Genomic DNA, 25,489 nt, shown 5'->3' with positions numbered 1-25,489 from the left:
GGAGTTTGAGGTTACAGTAAACTCTGATCATGCCACTGCACTCCAACCTGGATGACAGAGCAAGACCCTGTAAATTAAAATAAGAAATATCGTGTAGTAAAAATAATTAAATTTATATGTATTAACCTGGAACAAAAAGGCCACGGCATATTTTTAAGTGAAAAAAAAATATGTGAAAACAGTGTAGACTGGGCACGGTGGCTCATGCCTGTAATCCCAGAATTTTGGGAAGCCGAGACAGGTGAATTGCTTAAGCCCAGGAGTTCCAGACCAGCCTGGGCAACATGGTAAAGCCCTGACTCTACTAAAAACACAAAAATTAGCCAGGCATGGTGGCACACACCTGTAGTCCCAGCTATTCAGGAGGCTGAGGTGGGAGGATGGCTTGACCTTGGGAAGTGAGGGTTGTAGTGAGCCGAGATCATGTCACTGCACTCCAGCCTTGGCAACAGAGCCAGATTCAGTCTCAAAACAAAGACAAAAACAAAACAAACAAAAAACCAGTATGTAATTCAACAAAGTTTTAACAATACGTAATATGTCCATAATGCATATATACATATATTTACATATATAAATACAAAATAATACGGCAACATGTAGGAAATTAAAGATTTTTACATCTGTGAAATAAATGGCTGCAAGGATATATATCAAAATATTAACACTGGTTATCTCTTTGGTGGGATTTGGGGGGTAACTTTTTTTCTTTATGATTTTTTAAATATTTTTGAATGTCTTCTAATGAGGCTGTATTGTAATCAGAAACATTTCAGAGCAAGTTTGTAAAATCCTGAGTTTCTACTGTCTGAGGAAGGTATTTTCAAAATGAAACTAACCCTCCAGCTGCTCACTAAACCCTTCAGTTTCCAGATGGGAGTTCTGTCTCTACCACTTGTGTTTTGTTTCTTCCCCGACCTCTTGGCTTGTACCACAGTGAAGGCTTCTGCTTCTCCACTGCCTTCTCCTTTTGCAGCACTAGCATTAGAAGTGGGTCTTGCTGGGACAGAGGGGCAGGAATGACACCTGGCATATGGGAGGTGACCCATCTGGCTTCCTTGTGACCTGGACATTTCCAGCTCTGTACTAAATATCGCTAGTGATTTCCTGTTCGCTTGTCTGTTGGTGAAGCCTCAGAAATAACCGAGGTTTCATAAATGTAAAAAGCTTCCCATGGTTTCCCAGAGGTTGTCCTGCAGATTTCCTGTTGACAGAAACACAGGAAGAAGGAGTGCGGGGGCTGTACTGGTTGAACATCTGCGTCTCAGTCCCTCTGCCTGTCAGTAACCCTGACGGGGAGGCCTGCTTGCTTCTAGGGCTGGGAAACTGCTCAGCAGGCAGGATGGGCCGTAGCATATCACAGCCAACCAGTCAGCATCATCCAGGCATTGTTGCTGAGACAGCAGAGCTCAATGATACAGCAATGGCATGTCAATCCCCAGTGATGCTCAGATTCAACCAACAGAAAGAACAAGATAAATATTTAAGCTATGGAGCATGGTGGGAGTGTGGGGGTGCAATGGGGGCTACTGTCAAGGGCTAATGCAAATCTGCTTTAGGATTTTTTTTTCTCCTGTTGAACATAGGGAACTCCAAAACAGAGGCTCTTCTCTCCAACTCTTATCAATGATTAGTATGTACACAATCCAGAATTGGTTATTGGGAGCTGGTTCCCTGCCCAAAATAATACCATACTATGAAAGTCGGCCACAGCACCAGGTCTGTGTTTGGTGAGATGAGCCTGGCCAGTCACTCCAGCCGGCAGCTCACACACTGCCACCTTTATACACACAATGAACTGCAGTCATTTATTTTGCTCAGCTTGGCTGGCTCTTATTTTCTCAGCCTCTCTGCTCAATTAGCCTTTGTCAGTTGTATGTCTCTTTAACTGGTTTGTCTGCCTGACATTGGCCATTTCTCCCATATATAATGTTAATCCTGATTGTCTTCAGCATGTGACTAGAGGAAAATAGCCTTATATGGCCAAAAGGAGATTGACGAACGCCCATCAGGAGACTCTAAACAGTAGGTTGATAAAGGAAGCAGCAGGCTGTAGTGGGAGGAGACAATAGTGTTTATTCCAGAAAATCAAGAAGCATCTGTTTACCTGGGAAGGGAATATTACCTATTTTGCAGCTCCCTTTATGTAATTAGGGCTGCCTTTTTTTTTTTCTGGAGGCAGGGTCTTGATGCTGGAGTGCAGTAGCACATTTATGGCTTACTGCAGCCTCAATCTCCCAAACCTATGCCGTCCTCCCATCTCAGCCTCCCAAGTAGCTGGGACTACAGGAGCACACCACCACCCCGGCTAGTTTTTTAGTATTTTTTAAATAGAGACAGGGTTTTGTCATATTGCCCAGGCTGGTTTCAAATTCCTGGACTCAAGCCATGATACTGTCTGGGCTGCCCTGAGTGCCGAGATTACAGGCGTGAGCCACTGTACCCAACTGGCCACCTTTTTATAATGCCACAATAAATGCCAAAAATTATTCTCAGGAAAGGCAAGTTATGTAAATTGAGGCAAAAAAAATGTTCAAAGTTTTTTTTCGTTAGTATTTTTATTTATAATTTACGATCTGCATTGGTATCAGTGTGGGAAGTGAAGGGAGTGATTAGAAAGCAAATTTGGAAAAGCAGTTTGGAGGTGGGGAGAGAAAGTGTTTGTGAAACAGGCAAAGGGAGATTGTTTTAGGCAGGAGGTAGGGTGGGCAGAGGGTGGAGGAGGTGAGGAAGATGCCAGGAAAATGTTGGTATTAAAAGATTCAATTTGAGGTAACCTTAATCTGAATACATGCTGTAAATTAAAAACTCCTTTTCTTTTCAACAGGAACCACTTGAATTAAAATTCCCAAACATCTCTTATCCCACCCTGGGGCTCTTAAAGGTAAAATCATGGCTTCCCACAGACCAGGAAGCACACATCAGTTGTCATTCTTGGGGGAATCTGAATTACTTATGTCAATCCATGCAACCAAGTGTTCCTTTTAGAATTCTTCTTCTGACTGGGCACGGTGGCTCACTCCTGTAATCCTAGCACTTTGGGAGGCTGAGACAGGCAGATTACTTGAGGTCAGAAGTTCAAAACCAGCCTGGCCAATATGGTGAAACCTTGACTCTACTAAAAATACAAAAGATTAGTCGGGCCTGGTGTCGCTCACCTGTCATCCCAGCTACTTGGGAGGCTGAGGCAAGAGAATTGCTTGAACCCGTGAGGCAGAGGTTGCAGTGAGCTGAGATTTTGCCATTGCACTCCAGCCTGGGCGACAGAGCAAGACATTGTCTCAAAAAAAAAAGAATTATCCTTGGAAAAGTATATTTTCAATTTTTAAAATGGATCACATTCTATTAAGTGAAAATATCTGCAAGTATTTTTCACTTTAAATAAACCTAACATTATATTTGAAGTCTAAATTTACACAAAATAGAAATTTCAGGGGAGTGGTGATTGTTTTATAAAGGGATCCTTTTCTTCAGAAATGCTTAGCTGTAGGATCCTTTTAAATAGCTAACTCCCTGGTACATTTGAAGTACATCTAAAAACTTGATTTATATATACATTTTTAGAAATATAGCTCTTATGTAAAATGAGGTGTGGTATCAACTAAAATGTGTACAAGTTACAGTCAATGTCCCACATGGTTCAAAAATTATGTAATAGATTTACTGATGTATTAAATGATTTAATATAAATGATAATATAGCTGTTACCCGAAAGGGGTCCCAATCCAGACCCCAAGAGAGGGTTCTTGGACCTTATGCAAGAAATAATTCAGTGCATGTCCACAGGGTAAAGTGAAAGCAAGTTTAACAAAGTAAAGGAATAAATGAATGTCTACTCTACAGGCAGAGCAGTGCTATGGGCTGCTCCACTGACTATACTTACAGTTATTTCTTGATTATATGCTAATCAAGGGGTGGATTATTCATGAATTTTCCAGGAGAGGGGCAGAGATTTTCTGGCACTGAGGCTTCTCCCCTTTTTGGACTACATAGGGTAACTTCTGGGCATTGCAATGGCATTTGTAAACTGTCATAGTGCTGGTGAAAGTGTCTTTTAGCATGCTAACAAATTATAATTAGTGTATGAGCAGTGAGGACAATCAGAGGTCACTTTCATCGCCATCTTGGTTTTGGCCGGCTTCTTTACTGCATCCCGTTCTATCATCAGGGTCATTGTAACCTGTATCTTGTGCTGACCTGCTATCTCATCCTGTGAGTAACAATGCCTAACTCCTGGGAGTGCAGCCCAGTAGGTCTCAGCCTTATTTTACCCAGCCCCTATTCAAGATGGAGTTGCTCTGGTTTAAACGCCTCTGACATAACCAACAAAAATTGAGTCAGTTCCTTGGAGTATGTAGTTGTGAAATTTAATCTATCCAATAATGCGCTCCATGGCCTACTTAGCGGCAATGAAAATAGTTAAGAATGACGTAAAGGACCGGGCGCGGTGGCTCACGCCTGAAATCCCAGCACTTTGGGAGGCCGAGGTGGGTGGACCACGAGGTCAAGAGATCGAGACCATCCTGGTCAACATGGTGAAACCCCGTCTCTACTAAAAATACAAAAAATTAGCTGGGCATGGTGGCGCGTGCCTGTAGTCCCAGCTACTCAGGAGGCTGAGGCAGGAGAATTGCCTGAACCCAGGAGGCGGAGGTTGCGGTGAGCCGAGATCGCGCCACTGCACTCCAGCCTGGGTAACGAGAGCGAAACGCCGTCTCAAAAAAAAAAGAATGACGTAAAGGCATGTACATTATGCCTCTCCTTACTCTCCTTATATATATGCTCATATATACTTACAATGCATAAACTATTTCTGGAGGGATATACCAAAAAAAAAAAAAAAAAAAAGAGTAGCTGATTTTAGAAGGGTGAATGGAACACCTAGAGTGCTGTATGCTGTATGAATTGTATTTGTTATCATGTGTAAATATCATTTTTAAAATAAAAACACTAGTTTTTACAAAATACATGCAAGGGACCAAACTGGCTAAATGGATTACCCCATTTGGCCACTGAGGTAAACTCTAAAATTATATCTTACTCTCCCAGGATAGAGTACCAATTGCCTCAAGAACAGAATAAGGTGGAGAAAATGATTTTTCGTTACTACTTCTAGAACTGTTTATTTAATATATGAGTGACCATTTAGGAATGACTGGATGGAACTAAAGACATGACTGGTGTGTTTTCCTGCCTTTTCCTCCCTTCTTATTCCAACTAAAGAGTTTCATCTTTCAAAGAAGAAAAAAAATGACATTAGTAAGTTAATACAATTTTAAAGAAGAAGAAGGAATTTTCTGTTCTTTCAGGGCTGTCTCCACATGGACCCTAGTGAGAGACTGACATGTGAACAGCTGTTGCACCACCCGTATTTTGAAAACATCAGAGAAATAGAGGATTTGGCAAAAGAACATGACAAACCAACAAGGAAGACCCTAAGAAAGAGCCGAAAGCACCACTGCTTTACAGAAACATCCAAGGTGATAGTTTCAAATGGTCTCCTACCTGCCACCTGGTACACAGAGTTGGAATCTTGACTTAAGAATGGCAGTTGTGGCTTTCAGCTCCAGCATCCTCATTCTAGCACTAGGACACAGGTCACAGGGTCTATTAGCCAGGGTCCCAGGGACATCTGTCTCCTGAAGCTCCCTCTCTGTGAATCCTAAAGGTGCCCTTGTCCTGCTGTTTCCTGCTGCCACACAGGGGCCAGGGTTTCCAGCCTGCCTGAGCACAGGTCTCAACAAGGTACATGAGTATGAGTCCAGCTGAGCACATGTCTTGTACTTTGGAAAATGAAATCAGATTTTCCCCAGGCAGTTCTGTGTCATCATGTTCACCTTCACTATTAAGTAACACTCCAGGTTTGTCCAAAAAAGGAGCTGTTTTCCTCCCTGATCCTTTGTCAGAGTTGGCTAGGGCAAATACAGTGATGAGTGCTTTTGGTGATATCAGCAGAATACATTTGACCAGAGAACAGCATCCAAACAGCACACTGAGAGCCTGTGAAGAAGCCCAACTGGTATAAAATGGCCTTACGTTAAGCATCTTGTGATAAGCCCAAAGCTGTAATAATTTAGAATGAACTGTAGTTGGAACCACAACTGCTCCTGGGTAACCTCTGGATCTGCCTAGGTTCTCCTTAAGCTGTAATTTATCTTGCCTTAGTCTTTCCCCTTGCAGCTTCCACTGCCCGGCATGCTGAATGGTACCATGGTGGTGTGTGTGAGGCTGGGAGGAAGGAAAAGGGGGAAGAGTCCATGAGGAACAAGTACAGCATGAACTCCAGGGCCCTAATGTAGATCACAGTTACAAAATTAAGAATGTTTTAATTTTATTCTCTATCATATATGATCCAGGTAACAAAACAGGCCAGAAATAGACTCATCCACTCCCACCCCAGAATTATTCCTTATCTCAGTATTACTTTGTATTCAAGAGCAAACAGTTTTGATGGAAATATTTCTACTTGAAAAAAATAGAGAAACTCCAGTATTTGGTGTATTGCCTTTTTTTTTTTTTTTTTTTGAGACTGAGTCTCGTTCTGTCGCCCAGGCTGGAGTGCAGTGGTATGATCTTGGCTCACTGCAACCTCTCCCTCCCAGGTTCAAGTAATTATCCTGCCTCAGCCTCCCCAGTAGTTGGGGTTACAGGCACATGACACCATGCCCAACTAATTTCTATATTTTTAGTAGAGATGGGTTTTTGCCATGTTGGTCAGGCTGGTCTCGAACTCCTGACCTCAGGTGATCCACCCGCCTCGGCCTCCCAAAGTGCTGGGATTATAGGCGTGAGCCACTGCACCCAGCCTGGTGTATTGCTTTTAAATCCTAAAGGAATCAATTGATTTAAAAGTGCTAAAAAGTACCTTTCTGAGGGGAACGGCTGAAAATTTTTTTTTCTGCAAAGGAAAAGTACTAAAAAGTTCCCTTTTTAGGGATACCTAAGGACATACAGTGCAATACAAAAAAATACAGGTGTGTTCTTACTTTCATTTGACATTGACAGTAAATTCAAACAGTTTCGGGAAGCTTGAAGGAAACAGGTTTGTCTTTTTTCTTTAGAGATGGGGGTCTTCTATGTTGCCCAGACTGGTCTCCTGGGCTTAAGTGATCCTCCCACCTCAGCCTCCCTAGTAGCTGGAACAAGTGTGCACTGTGCCATGCTTGATTTGCCTTTTTAACTAAGGGAAGAGAGTAAGTAGGCAAATTGCCTAGGTGCTGATTACCAGTTTTCTGCTATAAGACAAGGCATTGGCTTAAATGATCCCTAAGATCTCAGCAAGCTCTCAACTCTTGTAAATGTTTTTTTCTCAATAACGTTAACATGTAGATTTTCCCTTTTTCATATTCTCTAAGTCTTCTTTAATGTGCATGATTTTCCTTTTCAACATAAAATAAATCTTTAAAAGGAGAAGCAAAGACCAAATTGAAACATTTAATCCTCTCTCAAGTCCTGGAATCTGTGCAAAAAAAAAATTTCTGTACTAAAAAACTTAATTACCTCTTTTGTGATATATTCTAAATAATGAAAAAAAATGCATGGCACAGTTTTGAACCTAATTCTGTGTTTTGCATTTTCAGTTGCAGTACCTACCCCAGCTAACTGGCAGCAGCATCCTTCCAGCTTTGGATAATAAGAAGTACTACTGTAATACCAAGAAACTTAACTACCATTTTCCAAACATTTAAAGGTGCTAGGAGACATGATTTTAAAAAAGGAATCGATAGATACTTTGAAGAAAATAAAACTTAAACAGTTGATTGAAGACAATTACAATGTTGAAAACATACCAGGAGAAAACATAAGCAAGAAACTGGGAGGCCACTTGGCACAATAGGAAGGGAAATTCCAGATCCAGAAAAAACATGTTTGGAGTTTCACCTGTATTTCAGCTTATGTAAGCAGCCGAGCTTATGGACAGCATATGAACTGTCCCATACCTCTGGCAAAACTAGATGATGTCAAAAAGATTTATGTTTCAGTTGTACCAAATGCCTCACAAGAAAAATGGACTACAAAATACCTATATATATTTCCTCCAATCTCTGTTGCTTTGACTCCTATCTCTTGCCTCTCAGATTGTTTCAGCATATTTAAGGCTAGTTCTATTTCTTGAAATCAAAATGTTTAAAATCCCATTTCCTGCTTGCTCTATTTCTTGATTTTTATATTTTAAAACATTTTGTGGGTAACACTTAGGTTTGAAATATTTAAAAACATATGAGTTATCACAAAGACTTGGTAATTTCTATATTTAATTATATGTTTATGCATTTCATTCTTACTTTATAAGGATGTACCTTAGTCACTTTTGCAGGCAAGGTGGATTTACTATAATCTGTCTACATTCATTCACCCAATTCCCCTTGCAAACAATGGGATGAAGCTTGGCGGCTGATTAAGGCAGGCAAAGGGTAGAGCAAGACCTACAGGCTTTGCAGGAACTGAACCTGTCATCCTGAAAATACTTAGTACTTCATTCTATCCAGCACAGCCTTAGACCTGGTACATCTACAGGCAAACCTGTAATATAGTGATCTGGGTTTCAGAAGAAATTGCTTGTGGGCTCATTCATGACATGAGTCATGAAAGACATGATGTTTTCCCTGAAACATCTTTTCATGCTATGTATGTGTATGTATGTATATATATATATGCTATCCTAACAACTAATATATTACAGTAAGTAGTCCAAAACTGAGGATTCACAGCTTTGTACAGTGAGACTTAAAATGATGACATATATATATTTATGTGTACGTGTGTGTGTGTGTGTGTGTGTGTGTATATATATATATATTGATCCTTCCACCTCAGCCTCCCAAGCAGCTGGGACTACAGGCACGTGCCACTATACCTGGCTAATTTTTTTTGCATTTTTTGGTAGAGACACGGTTTTGCCATGTTGCCCAGACTGGTCTTGAACTCTTGGGCGCACACGATCTGACCTCCTCAGCCTTCCAAAGTGCTGGCATTACAGGCATGAGCCACTGCGCCCGGCCAAAAAGACATAATTAGCTTTGATTTGGCCTACTGCTCTTAATCAAAAAGCTTTTTCATCCTTGTTCCCTGGACACAAGGGCAATATGAAGCCTGATATCTGTTTCTTACAGTTCAACACCATTTCTGGTTGATGTGCTGCCACCATTCCTAGCACTTCTCAGCCATGGTCTTCAAAGCTGTATTTCACTGTATTTTCAAAGCATTTCTTCTGTATTCTCATTTTCTTGTTAATTTTCTTCATGACGACGTCTGACCCCATTCACTTACTGTTAAGTAATCCACTGAAGTCTGGTGTCTGTTCGATAATTTTGACTACTCCAGGCACTTTAATGATATCCTAAGGCTTCCTAATGCAGTTTCTTGCCTAGACATGATAGTGGGTTAAATGCTAGTCCCAGAATTATTCAATTCCTGTTAGACAGCCTTGATAGATGACAAGGAAGAATATCCAACTTCTGTGAATAGTTAAAATGTTTCTTTTTTTCCCTTAACCCAAGAAAATGCACTTGATGGAGGCAGATGACTATAACTGCCTAATTGAGCCAATAGTTTTACTGAAAACCATTCAGAATAGAAAAGTAGCTCTGGACTAATCGTGGTGAATCAGTTGTCTCACCACACAGTAATGAAAGAAACCTGAGAAAAAAGGCTTATATTTCTCTAACGAGTTCTATTAAATTTATGCTTATGTTCAATTTAACCATATTTATAATCCTTTTATTCAAATGCATGAAATCTCTACTGTACCACATGAGTCTCTTCCACATCCTTTTATTTACGTTTCTGATTTTTAAAATGACAGTCGCAATTAGTAAACAGTTTACCATTTATCTATGTGCTGTTTGTATAAGCTGGTTTTTAAACACACAAAAATTAATTTTTCTACCTGAAAGCTGCATCATAGAAAGTATTTATTTGAAAATTATTTTCAAGTTTATATTCAACAGCTTAATAATGTTTAAACCAGGCCAGGTGTGGTGGCTCACACCTGTAATCCCAGCACTTTGGGAGGCCTAGGCGGGTGGATCATGAGATCAGGAGTTTAAGACCAGTTTGGCCAAGATGGTGAAACCCCATCTTGACTAAAAATACAAAAATTAGCCGGGCATAGTGGTGGGCTCCTGTAATACCAGCTACTTGGGAGGCTGAGGCAGAGAAATGCTTGAATCTGGGAGGCGGAGGTTGCAGTGGGCCAAGATCATGCCCCTTCACTCCAGTCTGGGCAACAGAGTGAGACTCCATCTCAAAAAAAAAAAGAAAAAAGTTCAGACCACAAACACAGAAATCTATAAACAAGCTGGCATAGAACAATAATAGAATCAGGGCCATTTCACACAGGTAACAATAAAGACCCGTTTTATCTATTTTTGACTTTTTTTTTGAGACAAGGTCTTAATCTGTTGCCCAGGCTGAAGTGCAGTGGTGCCAACATGGCTTACTGTAGCCTTGACTTCCCAGGCTCAATTTTTTAAGAGACAGACAGGGTCTTCCTCTTTCACCAGGCTGCCAGGGTGGTGTTCAGTGGCCATGATCACAGTTTACCGCAGCCTCAAACTCCTGAGCTCAAGTGATCCTACCACCTCAACCTCCCTGTATCTGGGATCCTACCACCTAAACCTCAACCTGTATCTGGGACTACAGGTGTGCACCACCATGCCAGGCTAATTTTTAAATTTTTTTATGAAGATAGGGTCTCACTGTGTTACCCAAATTGGTCTCAAACTCCTTGCCTCAAGTGATCTTCCACCTCAGCCTCCCAAAGTACTGGGATTATAGGCATGACCCACGACACCCAGCCTAAAGCAATTTTAGGTTTTAAGAAAAATCTAAGCATAGCCTACTGGTTTTTATGATTGTTTCCTTTATTATATTGCAATCTGCAAAACTGTGTGAATTCAGCCAAGTAGCTATGTCCAGTTTTAATAAAATACTAGCTTAAGTTTACAAAATAGACAAATTAAGCAGCAACTGTTGATTTTGAGAAAGGATGTATGGTATGAAGAACACAAGAATGCAGGATCATGGGAGATGCATGCAAATCCTGGGAAGCAATATGTAATGTATGCCTCAACAACCGCTGAACACTTTGCATAACTGATTCCATCAATGAATCTGTAATTTAGCTTCTAATTTCTCATAATTGTGCATTTATGGTAGTATGCTTCACTAACTTTAAAGTTAAATTTAATGTAAATTATTGTTATAATACAATAAAAATATCTGTTGTTCAAATAACTTTAAAGGATTCCAAATAAATATCTACATCAAAAGATATCTCTAGATTTACCTATTAAGTGAAGAATATATTAGAATTAAAATGTTACCTAGTTTGCATTTTTCTTTTTTCTTTTTCTTTATTTGAGATGGAGTCTCGCTCTCTTGCCCAGGATGGAGTGCAGTGGCACAATCTCGGGTCACTGCAACCTCCACCTCCTGGGTTCAAGTATCCAGAGTAGCTGGGATTACAGGCATGTACCACCACACCCAGCTAATTTTGTATTTTTAATAGAGGTGGGGTTTCGCCATGTTGGCCATGGTTGGTCTTGAACTCCTGACCTTAGGTGATCTGCCTGTCTTGGCCTCCCAAAGTGCTGGGATTACAGGTGTGAGCCACCATGCACAGCTGCATTTTTCTTAAAGTGTATTAATGTACATAAATTCTCACTTCCAACTTAGTAACATTAGTGAGTCACATCTGAATATTTTCTACATATGATGCACTCTCCACTTCTAAAATGTCATGATATGACATCCTTATAATTCTACTGATGATTATATAATATTAATAGACATTTAGAATCAACAGTTTCAAATGATCCTTTATACAGAAATAAGACACATTCTTTTACTTCAACTGTAATTTTAGTTCCAGAGAAGGCAGTGCTGTCTTAAAGGTTTGGACAAGATTTTCTTTTTCTCTTACTCCAGGAAGATCACTTAACAACAAATATTTGAGGTTTCTGCAAGTAAAGGAAAAAAGTCACTTCAATTTGGCCAAGAGCATTAAAAATAAACTCAATTTACTGACTTAAAGAAAATCACATAGAAAATGAATCTATGTCACCCTATGCCTTAAAAATGACTTTCAGAGAAGTAGCCTTAGAGCTGAAATTCATGCCAAGAAGTAACACAGACTTTGGGTTATGTCAATATTTCTAGCCAAATCATTCTAAATAAAATATATATTTATAATGACATAGATATCCTTTGCATGTGAGATATGAAATGTGAAACCCCAAAAGGGCAAAAACTGGGAAAGTTCTTAAAGGTACTTAAGTTTCTACCAAAAGATGAAGCTTTGAAGCCTCAACTAATGTAGGAGATGAATAATCTAGTACTTTTGGTCCTCATGTTTAAAATTTTTCAAACTTCCTGTGATACTGAGGATTCTGGCAGATCCATTATATATTAAAGCATAACTACATTAATTAGATTCAGAATTTGAACGTGGGGATCTCTAAAACAGGGATTTGATTAAACTTCTGTTCTTTTTTTATCATGCTGATAAGACTCAGAATCTTACAATTTTAGAATTAAACATTCCTTGCTAGTATTATCTGTTTTTGCATTTGGGATTAGGTGACTTGCTCCAGGCCATGGCATGGGTCTGGTTGGTGGCACAAAAGGATGTAGAACAGCTTTCCTAACTGGTGGATGCGTGCTTTTGATGAGCACTAGTGTCAGGCAGTGTTCTAAGCTCTAGAGACAGAAAGATGAATATTCCAAGGTTTGTTTCCCTCAAACAACATAATTACAGGGTAAAATGCTAATAGGTATACACTGAATATCCTGAAAATATAAAAAACATAGGGGAAATTGCTTTAAAAAAAAGTAGAGAAAGCATAATCGTTGATGCTTACTAAGGGCTTACTATGACAGGCATCGTGCTAGATGCTTAATATAGATTTAATTTTTAAAAACATACTCTATAAAAAATGCGATAAAACATTAATGGATTAAGGTTGATAATTTTAACTGTTTTAAAGTATTACAGATGAAAGTGAGGTCATTTTTAAAAATCATCTTTTTCAGAACTAAAAAAAGATACTACCCCTCACAGTCAGTTAAATTCTAACTATTCATCTTAACAGCATTATCAGGTTTCCACTTTGGCTTTGATCATCTACCTTAAATGACGCAAAGCAACGATGCCTTTGTCTGTGATATTCCCACAGGATATTATTTCCATTTCCAATATGCTTTTTTGTAAATTTTCAAGTTGACTAAGTTTCAGCAAACAGCCATCCTCGATATACTGACACTTGCACAGCCTTATTTTTTCAACATGCTCTAGGCCCTCTAGGGAGAAAAAGCATAGATTAAGAATCGGCTTTACCATTAAGGTGACAAACTGTCCTTGTCTGCCCAGGACTAACTTAGTTTTAGGACTGAAAGTCCTATGTCCTGGGAAACCTCTTAAGTCCCCTGAAAACTGGAGTAAGTGCTCACCCTACTAACCATATAAGGAATTCACTATAGAGCTTGTGCTGACGGACAGGGCCATTCTGCAGTCAGATGCCCTGAAGGAAAGAAATGCCCACATAGGGGCAGGCATGGTGGCTCACACCTGTAATCCTAGCACTTTGGGAAGCTGAGGCACGTGGATCGCCTGAGGTCAGGAATTCAGACTGGCCTGGCCAACATGGTGAAACCCTGTCTCTACTAAAAATACAAAAATTAGCCGGGCATGGTGGTGCACATTTGTAGTCCCAGCTATTTGGGAGACTGAGGCAGGAGCATCACCTTGGAGGCAGAGGTTGCAGTGAGCCGAGATTGTGCCACTGCACTCTAGTCTGAGCGAGAGTGAGACTCTGTCTCAAAAAAAAAAAAAAAGCCCACATAAGCAGAAGCTGTGTGGATATAATTATTCCTGCATTATTGAGGGATTCTCAGTGATAGAAGTTTGACAAAGATAGTGTGACAAACAAGGCCCTGGATTTTAAGTCAATAAACCAAAGAATAGAGACATATAGAAACAAGCTTAGTGAGAGGAGGAAGCAGAGGAAGGTATCTGTAACGTCAATTTAATTTGAAAATAAATATCAAACGCAGGAAGAAACAAACTTGACTGTACTGAAATGGGCAAAAAGGACATACCTATAACTATAATCGTGAGTCAACCGCAACAAAATAGTCATTGCAAATCACCTGCATTTCCTATTAGCAAAATGATAGGGTAGTTACCCATGTGATCAAATCCAATGCTCATGATACAAGAGTCGGTTGCATCAATCGCCTGAATCTTGTATTTGTCCAGAGGGCCTGTTGGGAGGTGGTTGTAGTCCTTCTGCCACCTCTCCTGACCATGGTAGCGTACCATGGCCCCACAGCGCAGCAACCACTCGGATGCTGCCCTGTCAGGGCCAACATCCCTGATGCGCTCATAATCCACCCTGTTTGGAAGAGAAAAAAAAGCAGTTCACTTTTACAATAATTACTAGCTTGTTAACTATATTACTGACATAAATACAGAACGTAACAAATTTTCATTTCAAGTGACTGAAGAGGGAGATAAATGTGTTAATGAGATCCATGCAAAAAAAACCCCAAAACTAAAAAACTGTAGTCTATCTGCTAACTTTTGTTTTTGTTTCCAAGTGAACACTGTCAAGGCATATTATTTTTATATGACTTTATCGGTCAGACACAAGTTTTCATTGATTTGTATATAGTAGAGTGCTTGACACCAGAGATATTTAGTAACTGTTCTAGGAATGACTAAACTTGGTTAGAATTTCTCTTAATAACAAAACATTAAAGAGAAAATAATTCTGAATTTGTGTTCAAATTAATCTCAGTAAGTGATATTAATTTCTACATATGCTTTTTTTCTGTAGCTAGTGATCATAATGCTGTATTAAGCAATCAGGAGGAGGTTTCATCAGTTTCAAAATAATATTTTTAAGTGTGCCACCCACTAATTTTTTGAAAATTTGAGTTATTTTGATAGAATTCAAAAGGTTAAGTACATTCCTTTAAAAAGCCATAAAAATATTTAAAACATATTTAGTAAGTTTTTCTGATTATAAATGTTTATTTTAGAAAACTTGAAATATATCAAAAGGACAAGTAAAAAAACCTTGAAATCCTGCAACTCAAACAGCCACAGTTAATATTTTGTAATCTGTTTTTCTGCTGTTTTTCCCATGTTTGTGTGGGTTTTGTTTGCCTATAAACAAAATTAGGATCACACTGCAAATTGTTAAAAGAACATTTGAAATACAATAAATAGACCGGGTGTGGTGACTCACGTCTGTAATCCCAGCACTTTGGGAGGCTGAGGCAGGTAGATCACCTGAGGTCAGGAGTTGGAGACCAGCCTGGTCAACACGGTGAAACCCTGTCTCTACTAAAAATACAAAAATTAGCCAGGTGTGATGGTGGGTGCCTGTAATTCCAGCTACTCAGGAGGCTGAGACAGGAGAATCACTTGAACCTGGGAGGTGGAGGTTGCAGTGACCCAAGGTCACACCACTGCACTCCAGCCTGGGCGATAAGAGCAAGAAAACAAACAAACAAAAATAAGAAATAGCCAAACTAGCTATTGGGAACTTATCCAGCTGTAACAATCTCCACATCTCTTCACTTTATTTAGAGTAACTTAAACAAACAAACAAACAAAATGAGAAACAGCCAAACTAGCTACTGGGAACTTCTAGTTGTAACAATCTCTACATTTCTTCACTTTATTTAGAGTAACTTACTTATTAAACACTGCATTCAACCAGCCCCAGAAGTATCTGGAGTCACATGACCATGGGAGTTTCTTTAATCCACACATCTGCTGGGAAACTTTTCCAAACAGCATCATTTGATCTAGACACACAAAACAGTACTTATATTAGATCATCATCAGGGTCGTATACATATAGCAACTTACTTCACAACTTCAGAGTCAATGTTCTGGTACTGATAAAGCTGATGACTCGCTTGCCACTCAACAGTTATTAAGCAAGTCACTCCTGTTTCTGATTCTTGGGTTTTTTTATTTGTTTGCTGCAAAAAAATGAGGGGTTGGACTGGATGATGTCTAAGGTTCCTTCTGGCTTGAACATTAAGTTCCACTGTTGAAACCTCAACTGGAGTCTGTCTGTTGTACTGCCACCTAGTGTCCATTCAGGCACTGTAGTTACGGATTTGCTGAAACCAGCTCTACTCCCATCCGTATTTCCAGTATCAAAATGCTTACTAAAATCACCGAAAAAGCAATGTGTCGAGGTTAAGATGCTTACATCCAGAAGAGAAGAGGAGACATGAAAATAGATCTACCTATGACAAGGCTGCAAGTGGTGTTACCAGAGCAGTGTAAACAATAAAAATGTTGCAGGGCAGCTGGAAAGGGCTGGGCAAGTGACTTCACCTTTCTAACCTCTGGTATTCTCATTTGTAAAATGAGATGATTTGCTTAGATGATTTCCAGCTGTCAAAATCTATAACCATAATTTGAGAAAGTGATTCCTGGAGTAGGTTTCAATCTGATTTACCTCAATTCAAGTTTCTCTAGTAGTCTGCTAGGTGGTGTGTGCAAGGGACTGGGTGCAGCAGGGGGGACAGGGAGACAAAGATATATGAAACACGGTGTTTGCTTTGAGCATCTGACAATTTAATGCAGGGTGGAGTGGGCTAAGACACGTTACCAAGGAGTTAAAATAAGTGACGGAACGTGATAAATGCCTCAAAAGAGTTAAAACAAGAACAGAAAAAATGTCAACAGACAAAGGTGCCAGGAAAAATTATGCCAGATCATTAGCTGAAGCAGGAACATTTAAGGCATATTATTTTCAGTTTTACTAGCACATGTGAGTCATGAGAAGAGGCAGGCAACTTGCAGGGTCAGGTCATGAAGGGTCTTGCATGCTCACCAGGGAATTTGGACTGTATTCTGCAGGCAGCTGGGAGTCAACAAGGTTTTAGAACAAAGCACTGCCATTGCTACGGTTGTGCTTCAAGAAATTTACTGAGACAGCAGCATCAAGATTAAGGGTCAACAGAATGGGACAGCCAGGCAGCAAGGGTTTCAATCACATGAGGCCAGAGGAAAGGGCCTAGTTGGGGAAGGATGGGAATGATATTACAGAGTTAGTTCCATATGACTGAGTTAAGTGAGATGTAGGAGCAAGGGCTAGAGGAGCTGAAGATGACACCAAGTTTTGGTCCTGGGTTACTAGTAGGATGGTGATGCCATGAACAGAAATCAACATCAGGACAGGATTATAGGTTCAGATTTTTTAGTTTTTCATAATCTATATATTAAATGTTAGCGGATTTCTAAGTGCAGATGACCAAGAAATCACTGGAATCAGAGTCACAAAATGTTAGCGCTGTAAGGAATTTAGATCACCTGGACCACGTGAGGAAACTTAAGCTCTGATATTAAGTAACTTGCAGACACCCTAAATCCTTTCTGGAACAAGGTGCGGTATTAATAAATGCATGTGTTTAAAGGGACTTGCTCAATGTTTCATGGCTAATTGGTGGTAGTGTTGAAACTTGAACCCAGTTCTCTACCAGTCTAGGGTCCTTTCCTTAATCATTACATGGTTCTAGAATTCAAGAGAAAGAAGAGGGCTAGAAAGATGCCTGAGTGGGAAACATCTTAGAACTGAGGAAGTAATTGAGGATGTTGAGGCCATGAAACAGTGAGAGATGTGACCTGAGGACAGAACCAACTACCCTCTTCATTTCTTTTCTACCATAGCTGTCTTCATTACTGCAAACCTCTGCTCCACTACCTCCCTTTCACGTTCTCAACCCTTTCCAGCTTTTTGTTAAAGCTCTCTCTGCCTGTGCCCACCTTGAATAACTATTAGTTGTCAATCTTATTTATAAATATGGCTTTCCCAGTTTCTATTCAGCCTATTTTCTCTTAGCCTCACTCCCCCATCATCATCAATCTGTGGAAATCCCACCCAACCTCAAGACCTTATTCAAATCCCATGCCATTCATTCATTTGCTCAATAAATGTTTATTGAATGTCTGCTATACTTAGTGCAAAAGCAACACCGGTAAGTCAAAACAAACAAGAACAAAGGAGAAAAAGACACACAGAGAGAAGAACAAGGTTCCTGACCTTATATAACGCATAGTTTAATAAAGACAGATGACATATTAAGAGATAAATAACACCCAACGTAGTTGGATAATAGAGGTGTGAACAAATGCCATGAGAACCTACAAGAGTGAGAGGAAGGCTTCATACTGGAGGTGTCTTTTGAGATGGGTCTTAAACAATGATTAAAGTTTATAGGTAGTATAAAAGCAGAATCAGAATATGCAAAAATTAAAAAATAAAAATTCCAGTTAGAACGAAAAAAGAGTATGCAAAGTAAAAGAAAGAGCAAGACTCGTATCTTATTCATTTCCATTTTTCTTGGCATAATGCAAAAGTTTAATAAATATTTGTTTATTAATAGTCTTCAATGGTTGACATGTTTCCATGAAGAAAGATAAAACCAGTTAAACTGTTATTAAGCAGGTGAATTAGAGTGGTCTTTGAAAACTTTTGCTTGATTCATTTTGGTCCATCTTGTAATTTAGCTTAAACGAAAAGGCCAAATTTACTTCAGCTGCAATCTCTAAAAACACAAGATATTAGCTTTAAAAGATTTTAAACATGAAAATTAAGTTTATATTTGGCAATAGAGGTAAAAAAAAAATGGGTAGGTTTTTACGTTCTCAACTGCAATTTTGCTAATGATTTTGCAAATTATTCCTACTTGAGTCCAAGCAGTTGCCTCTGGGAATGTTTTCTATAGGGAAAGAGGAGACCTCTAGTGGTAAGTTAGTGAATCTAGCTCTAACTAATTAAAAGTATCCAGTTAAACGCAAATTAGAAAATAACCACTACTAAATTACTGCTGCCATAGATAATCCACCATGATCAAGTGGGTTTTATACCAGGGATGCAGGAATGGCTTAACATACACAAGTCAATAAATGTTATACACCACATAAACAGAATTAAAAACAAAAATTACATCATCTTAACAGATGCAGAAAAAGCATTTGGCAAAATCCAGCATCCCTTTGTGATTAAAGCCCTCAGCAAAACTGGCATACAAGGAGCATATCTCAAAGTAATAAAAGCCATTTATGACAAACTCACAGCCAACATAATAGTGAACGGGGAAAAGTTGAAAGCAGTCCCTCTGAGAACTGGAACAAGACAAGGATGGCCACTCCCGCCACTTTTTTTTTTTTTTTGAGATGGTGTTTCACTCTTGTTGCCCAGGCTGGAGTGCAATGGCAGGACCTTGGCTCACTGCAACCTCCTCCTCCCAGGTTCAAGTGATTCTCCTGCCTCAGCTTTCCGAGTAGCTGGGATTACAGGCACCCGCCACCATGTCAGTCTAATTTTTTGTGTTTTTAGTAGAGATGGGGTTTCACCATGTTATCCAGGCTGGTCTTGATCTCCTGACCTCAGGTGATCCATCCACCTCGGCTTTTAAAGTTGCTGGGATTAAAGGCATGAGCCACGGCACCAGGCCCCACTCTCACTACTTCTATTCAGCATAGTACTGGAAGTCTAGCCAGAGCAATCAGATGAGAGAAAGAAATTAAAGGGGTAAAGAAGAAGTCAAACTGTTGCTGTTTGCTGATGATATGACTGTTTACCTAGAAAACCCCAAAGACTCCTCCAAAAAGCTTCTAGAACCAATAAATGAATTCAGCAAAGTTTCAGGATACAAAATTAATGTATACAAATTAACACCTTTCCTATATACCAACAGCAACCAAGCTGAAAATCAAATCAAGAACGCAACCCTGTCGGGCATGGTGGCTCACGCCTGTAATCCCAGCACTTTGGGAGGCCGAGGCGGGTGGATCACGAGGTTAAGAGATCGAGACCATCCTGGTCAACATGGTGAAATCCCGTCTCTACTAAAAATACAAAAAATTAGCTAGGCATGGTGGCACATGACTGTAATCCCGGCTACTCAGGAGGCTGAGGCAGGAGAATTGCCTGAACCCAGGAGGCGGAGTTTACGGTGAGCCGAGATTGTGCCATTGCACTCCAGCCTGGGTAACAAGAGCGAAACTCCGTCTCAAAAAAAAAAAAAAAAAAAAAAAAAGAACTCAACCCCTTTAATAATAGCTGCAAAATAAATAAATAAATAAAATACTTAGGAATATGCCTAACCAAGGAAGTGAAAGACCTCTAAAAGGAAAACTACAAAACACTGCTGAAATAAATCACAGATGACACAAACAAATGGAAACACATCCCATGCTCATGGATGGGTAGAATCAATATTGTGAAAATGACCATACTGCCAAAAGCAATCAACATATTGCTTTGAGTTCATTGTAGATTCTGAATATTAGTCTTCCCATCAATGTAGTTCCCATTAAAATACCATCATTCTTCACAGAACTAGAAAAAACAATTCCAAAATTCATATGGAACCAAAAAGAGCCCACATAGCCAAAGCAAGACTAAGCAAAAAGACAAATCTGGAGGCATCACATTACCTGATTTCACACTATACTATAAGGCCATAGTCACCCAAACAGCATGGTACTAGTATAAAGATTGGCACATACACCAATGGAACAGAACAGAGAACCCAGAAAGAAACCTAAATACTTATAGCCAACTGATCTTCAACAAAGCAAACAAAAACACCAAGTGGGGAAAGGACACCCTATTCAACAAATGATGTTGGGATAATTGGCAAGCCACATGTACAAGAATGAAACTGGATCCTCATCTCTCACCTTATACAAAAATCAACTCAAGATGGATCAAGGACTTAAATCTAAAACTGAAACTATAAAAATTCTAGAAGATAGGCCAGGCGCAGTGGCTCATGCCTGTAATCCCAGCAGTTTGGGAGGCTGAGGCGAACAGATCACCTGAGGTCAGGAGTTTGAGACCAGCCTGGCCAACACGGTAAACCCCATCTCTTTAAAAAAAAAAAAAAAAAGGCACAATAGACTTTGGGGGCTTAGGGGGAAAGTTTGGGAAGGGGGTGAGAGGTAAAAGACTACAAATTGGGTTCAGTGTACACTGCTCGGGTGACGGGCACCAAAATCTCACAAATCGCCACTAAAGAACTTATGTAATCAAATGCCACCGGTTCCCCCAAAAACCTATGGGGAAAAAAAAAAAAACCCTAAGGAAATTGGAGCACATGTGCATAGAGAGACAAGAAGATGAATTGCAGCGTTGTTTCCAATAAGGGAAATCCAGAAAAACCAATGCATCCCCCAGTGGAAACGAGAAAGATATACAGCAACAGTCAGAACAACGGTCATCCCTTGGAAGGGAGGACAAAGCAATGGGGAGGGGAAACAGGACTTTCAGTTGTATCTGTTTTATTTATGAGAAAAGAAAAGAGGGAGGGAGGGAGAGAGAAAGGGAGAATTCCTCAGAGGGAGAAAGAGAAAGAGAGAAACACTGAAAACACAGCACATTGTCACCACTGGATTAAATCTGGTTTATGTATACGTAGGAGTTTATGGTGTTATTTATTCTTCTGAGTTGTTTGAAATAGTGCATAATAAAAACAAGCTACTGGGACCATATAAAAAAATGTACTGCTGCCATAAATAACCCAGGAAGTCAAATTATGAAAACAAAATCAAAAAAAATCTTATCATCAAAACATGGCTTACAGCCATATGTAACAGTGTCTTAAAAAGTTGCAATTTTACAACTTAGAGAAATCCAGTCATCTAATGCATTACTTAAAATCGGATATATACAAAGTGTTTTCTCAGTAGATTTGATGGAGAGTTTTTCTGTCTGCATAAAAAAAATTTTGTTTGTTTTTTTAAAGTGGAAGTTCTGATGTTGCATATTAAATGCAATTACTTAGTGGGCTATTCAAAGTGATGGTTAACTTGGTGGTTAAAAAGACAATTAGTGGGCTGGGCGTGGTGGTGCAGGCCTGTAATTCCAGCACTTTGGGAGGCCGAGGCAGGCAGATCACGAGGTCAGGAGATTGAAACCATCCTGGCCAACATGGTGAAAACCTGTCACTACTAAAATAAAAAAATTAGCCAGGCATGGTGGCATGTGCCTGTAGTTCCAGCTACTCCAGAGGCTAAGCAGAGGGATCACTTGAACCTAGGAGGTGGAGGTTGCAGTGAGTCGAGATTGAGCCACTGTACAGCAAGACTGCGTCTCAAAAAAAAAAAAAAAAAAAAAAAAAGATAATTAGTGAACCAGTTGTCGAGGGCTGTACGTGTGAAGAGGGGTGTGGGATGCCATCAGAATGGGGGACATTTTCCCAAAATTACAATCCCATCCCACTGTAAATCACCTATTGTTGATTTCAGTTCTTACTCCGGAAGTGTAGTATCTAGTGAAACAAACTAACAGAGCAATTAATTAGGATTTGGAAGCAAAGGTCCCCAGACTGATTTTTAGGCCAACATCACATGGCACTCTTTGAATTAACTTCTCACAGATTCTCACCCAGATGGAAGAAGGTGATCATGAATTTTCAACCAAGGTGAGTGGTATCAGGAACACAAGTGTCTCTAGCCACAGATATCATAGGGTGTATGAATGCAGGACAAGCTCTTAGTTTGAAATTACTTAATCAAAACAAACTATTATACAGTCAAATCTTAGAGGGGAATGTAAGCAGAGATTTTGTAAAAAGAGTACATGTGTTGAGTTCTTTCACCCGTGCTAAACTAAGAAGCACATGCTTAAAATCAAATAGTAGTAAAGAAAGCACAACTATGGGCCCAGTTGGGCCACGAAAGTCTAATCATAGCCCCCTGCACACATTCTGTATGCAACTTAGTAAGAAATCAACTCTACCTGTGAAAACTAAAAACCAACCATCTCCACTACATACCTATCAGAATGGTTAAAAGAAAAAAAAACTGACATCAAATGCTGATGACAATGAGGAGAAACTGCACTCAAACATTGCTAGTGAGAACTTAAAGTGGTACAGCCACTTTGGAAAAGTTTGGCAATTTCTTACAAAATTAGGCTGGGCGCGGTGGCTCATGCCTGTAATCCTAGCACTTTGGGAGGCCAAGGTGGGCGGATGACTTGAGGTCAGGAGTTCGAGACCAGCCTGGCCAACATGGTGAAACCCCGTCTCTGCTAAAAATACGAAAGTTAGCAGGACGTGGTGGCATGTGCCTATAGTCCCAGATACTGGGGAGGCTGAGGTAGGAGAATCGCTTGAGACCAGGAGGCAGAGGCCACAGTGAGCCAAGATTGTACCACTGCACTCCAGCCTGGGCAACAGAGCATGACCCTGTCTCAAAAAAAAAAAAAAAAATTAAACATGCACTTACCATATGACTCAGCAATTGCACTCTTGGGCACTTATCCTAGAGAAACAAAAACAAGTTAACACAAAAGGCTGTACACTCATGTTCATAGCTGCTGTATTGATAATAATTAAAAACTAGAACCAATTCAAATGTCCTTCAATGAGTGAACAGTTGAATATACTTGTATTAGTCCATTTTAACGCTGCTGATAAGGACATACCCGAAAGTGAGAAGAAAAAGAGGTTAAATGGACTTACAGTTCCACATGGCTGGAGAGGCCTCACAATCATGGCAGAAGGCAAGGAGAATCAAGTCACATCTTACATGGATGGTAGCAAGCAAACAAAGAACTTGTGCAGGGAAACACCCATTTTTAAAACCATCAGATCTTGTGAGACTCATTCACTATCCGGAGAACAGCACAGGAAGGACCTGCTCCCATAATTCAATCACCTCCCACCTGGTTCCCACGACGTGTGGGAACTGTGGAAGTTACAATTCAAGATGAGATTTGGGTGGGGACACAGCCAAACCATATCAATACTGTAGTTCATCTACATTATGGAATGTCACTCAGTAATAAAAAGGAAGGGACTACCGATACACATGTAACAATTTGGATGTATCTCAAGGGATTATGCTGAATGCAACGAGTCAATCCCAAAAAGTTACATACTGTATAATTACAATAACTACATTTATGTAACATTCTTGGTATAACAAAATTTTAGAAACGGAGAAAAGATTGGATGAGGCTACAAAAGGAAGTTGTGGTTATAAAAGGGCAACTGGAGGGACCCTTGTGGTGATGGACCTGTGCTGTACCTTGACTGTGGTGGTGGATACAAGAATCTACACACCTGATAACCATATAGAACTAAATACACACGGAAAAATAACAGAAATACAAAACGGGGAATTTGAATGAGATCAATGGATTGTATCAATATCAATTACCTGGTTGTGATATTGTACTAGTTTTGCAAGATACTACCACTGGGGAGATTGGGTAAAGGGTACACAGAATCTCTATTCCTTTTTTTTTTTTTTTTGAGACGGAGTCTCACTCTTGTTGCCCAGGCACAGCAACCTCCACCTCCTGGGTTCAAGCCATTCTGTCCCAGTCTCCTGGGTAGCTGGGATTACAGGCATGCGCTACCACTCCGGGCTTTTTTTTTTTTTTTTTTTTTCCCCTGTGTTTTTAGTAGAGACGGGGTTTCTCCGTGTTGGTCCGGTGATCCGCCTGCCTCGGCCTCCCAAAGTGCATGGGAATCCACAATTATCTCACAAAGTTGAATAACCATCTCTTTTTTTCATCTGTGATCGAACAAGCAGGCAACATTCTACATTGTTTTAACAAATAAAGCAAACTATGTACCCCTGTTCTGGTGGTAAAATCCTTTGACCATAATAAATGCCATCAGGTTGCAAATGCTTCACTGTGCTAAACACCTGATAACCTTATCTCGTGCAATCCGCTCAACAGCCCTAAGATTAGGAAGACATTGCTATCATTCCTAGTTCACAGAGGAGCGTCTGAGGCAAAGAGGTGAAGTGATTTCCTGGAGCCACCTGACCAAAGACTGGAACCAAGATTCTAACAGGCACGTGAAGACCTTCTGGTAATAAATTTGTATCATTCTATTTCTGTTCTGTTCAGAGCCCCATAAAATAAGTCCAGAAGACTGCGCGGGCTGTCAGTCCTCGCTGTGACAAAAAGCCTCCATGAGGAGCGAGGACCAGCGCCGGACATGGAGCGCCCTCTTAGCGGACGCTCGACTCGGCTAGGGCCAAGAATGGAGACGGTGAGTGCCCAACCCCTTCGCCTCCTACAGGCCTCGTGCTGGGGAGGAGCCGAGCGGATGGAAGCGGGGCGAGGGCGGGGCCAAGGCCCAAGGGGAGAAAGAAGCCGCTGGGCCCGCCCTAACAAGAATTTTCACCATACTCCCGCCCACACTTTCTTCCGCGGCCCCCTGCCCGCACCGCGGTGAAAGTCGAAGACGCGCAACCTGAAGGGCCAGGTTTTCAGTCAGCCCAGCGTTGGCGAAGGGCGAGGGCAGAACACAACCACCACCCTCGTCCCGCCCTGCTCGGGGCCTAGCTCCTCTACTCACAGCATTGGAGGGTGGGAGGGAGCGAGCCAGAGTCCCCGCGTCTGCGGCGCCCTGGCCTGCCCTTCGCCCTCCGCCGCGCGCGCCCATTGGCCACCGCACCCTCTCCACGAGGGACGAAGGCGCG

The 25,489-nt window shown here is 40.5% G+C and overlaps 2 protein-coding genes across 7 annotated transcripts in view; one reads left to right on the top strand and one right to left on the bottom strand.

The window, feature by feature from the left end:
* The window catches only part of CDKL1 (cyclin dependent kinase like 1), a 62,392-nt gene extending 47,143 nt beyond the window's left edge, over positions 1-15,249 (top strand). Inside the window, exons 7-9 of one of the 2 annotated variants that reach the window (XM_021668188.2) lie at positions 2,828-2,884; positions 5,310-5,480; positions 7,581-15,249. In XM_021668188.2, coding sequence (XP_021523863.2) covers positions 2,828-2,884; positions 5,310-5,480; positions 7,581-7,688 — 336 coding nt within the window. In that variant the 3' untranslated portion in view covers positions 7,689-15,249. The remainder of the gene's footprint in view (positions 1-2,827; positions 2,885-5,309; positions 5,481-7,580) is intronic. The other variant, XM_064365850.1, reaches the window with a different exon arrangement.
* On the bottom strand, positions 1,864-25,433 carry DMAC2L (distal membrane arm assembly component 2 like). 5 transcript variants are annotated; one of them, XM_064365853.1, is made up of 8 exons: positions 25,366-25,433; positions 23,273-23,308; positions 15,708-15,819; positions 14,188-14,396; positions 13,131-13,302; positions 11,927-11,963; positions 5,506-5,720; positions 1,864-2,050 (listed from the first exon to the last, which is right to left on the bottom strand). In XM_064365853.1, exons 3-8 carry the CDS (start codon positions 15,812-15,814, stop codon positions 1,960-1,962), a joined length of 831 nt encoding a protein of 276 aa, XP_064221923.1. In that variant the 5' UTR covers positions 15,815-15,819; positions 23,273-23,308; positions 25,366-25,433; the 3' UTR covers positions 1,864-1,959. The 5 variants fall into 5 exon arrangements, with proteins under 5 accessions (XP_064221923.1, XP_012311674.1, XP_012311675.1 ...); XM_012456251.2 differs by lacking the exons at positions 1,864-2,050; positions 5,506-5,720 and adding an exon at positions 22,273-22,324 and having other exon boundaries at positions 8,266-11,963; positions 25,366-25,419; XM_012456252.3 differs by lacking the exons at positions 1,864-2,050; positions 5,506-5,720; positions 25,366-25,433 and adding exons at positions 22,273-22,324; positions 24,209-25,045 and having other exon boundaries at positions 8,266-11,963.
* Between the last annotated feature and the right edge of the window lie 56 nt (positions 25,434-25,489).

The sequence above is a fragment of the Aotus nancymaae genome, unplaced genomic scaffold (assembly GCF_030222135.1).
Source record: "Aotus nancymaae isolate 86718 unplaced genomic scaffold, 86718_ANA_hifiasm-v0.15.2.pri h1tg000062l, whole genome shotgun sequence".
NCBI classification, from domain to species: domain Eukaryota; kingdom Metazoa; phylum Chordata; class Mammalia; order Primates; family Aotidae; genus Aotus; species Aotus nancymaae.
Note: the sequence above shows the minus strand (reverse complement) of the source record. Positions and strands in the feature narration are given on the sequence as shown.

Excerpts from the sequence above, each read along its gene's own strand:
- DMAC2L (XM_064365853.1), bottom strand. The coding sequence starts at position 15,814 with ATGATGCTGTTTGGAAAAGTTTCCCAGCAGATGTGTGGATTAAAGAAA. Across the intron at positions 14,397-15,707 it reads TTGAATGCAGTGTTTAATAA|GGTGGATTATGAGCGCATCA; the intron begins GTAAGTTACTCT and ends TCTTCCAAACAG. Across the intron at positions 13,303-14,187 it reads CATTGGATTTGATCACATGG|AGGGCCTAGAGCATGTTGAA; the intron begins GTAACTACCCTA and ends TTTTCTCCCTAG.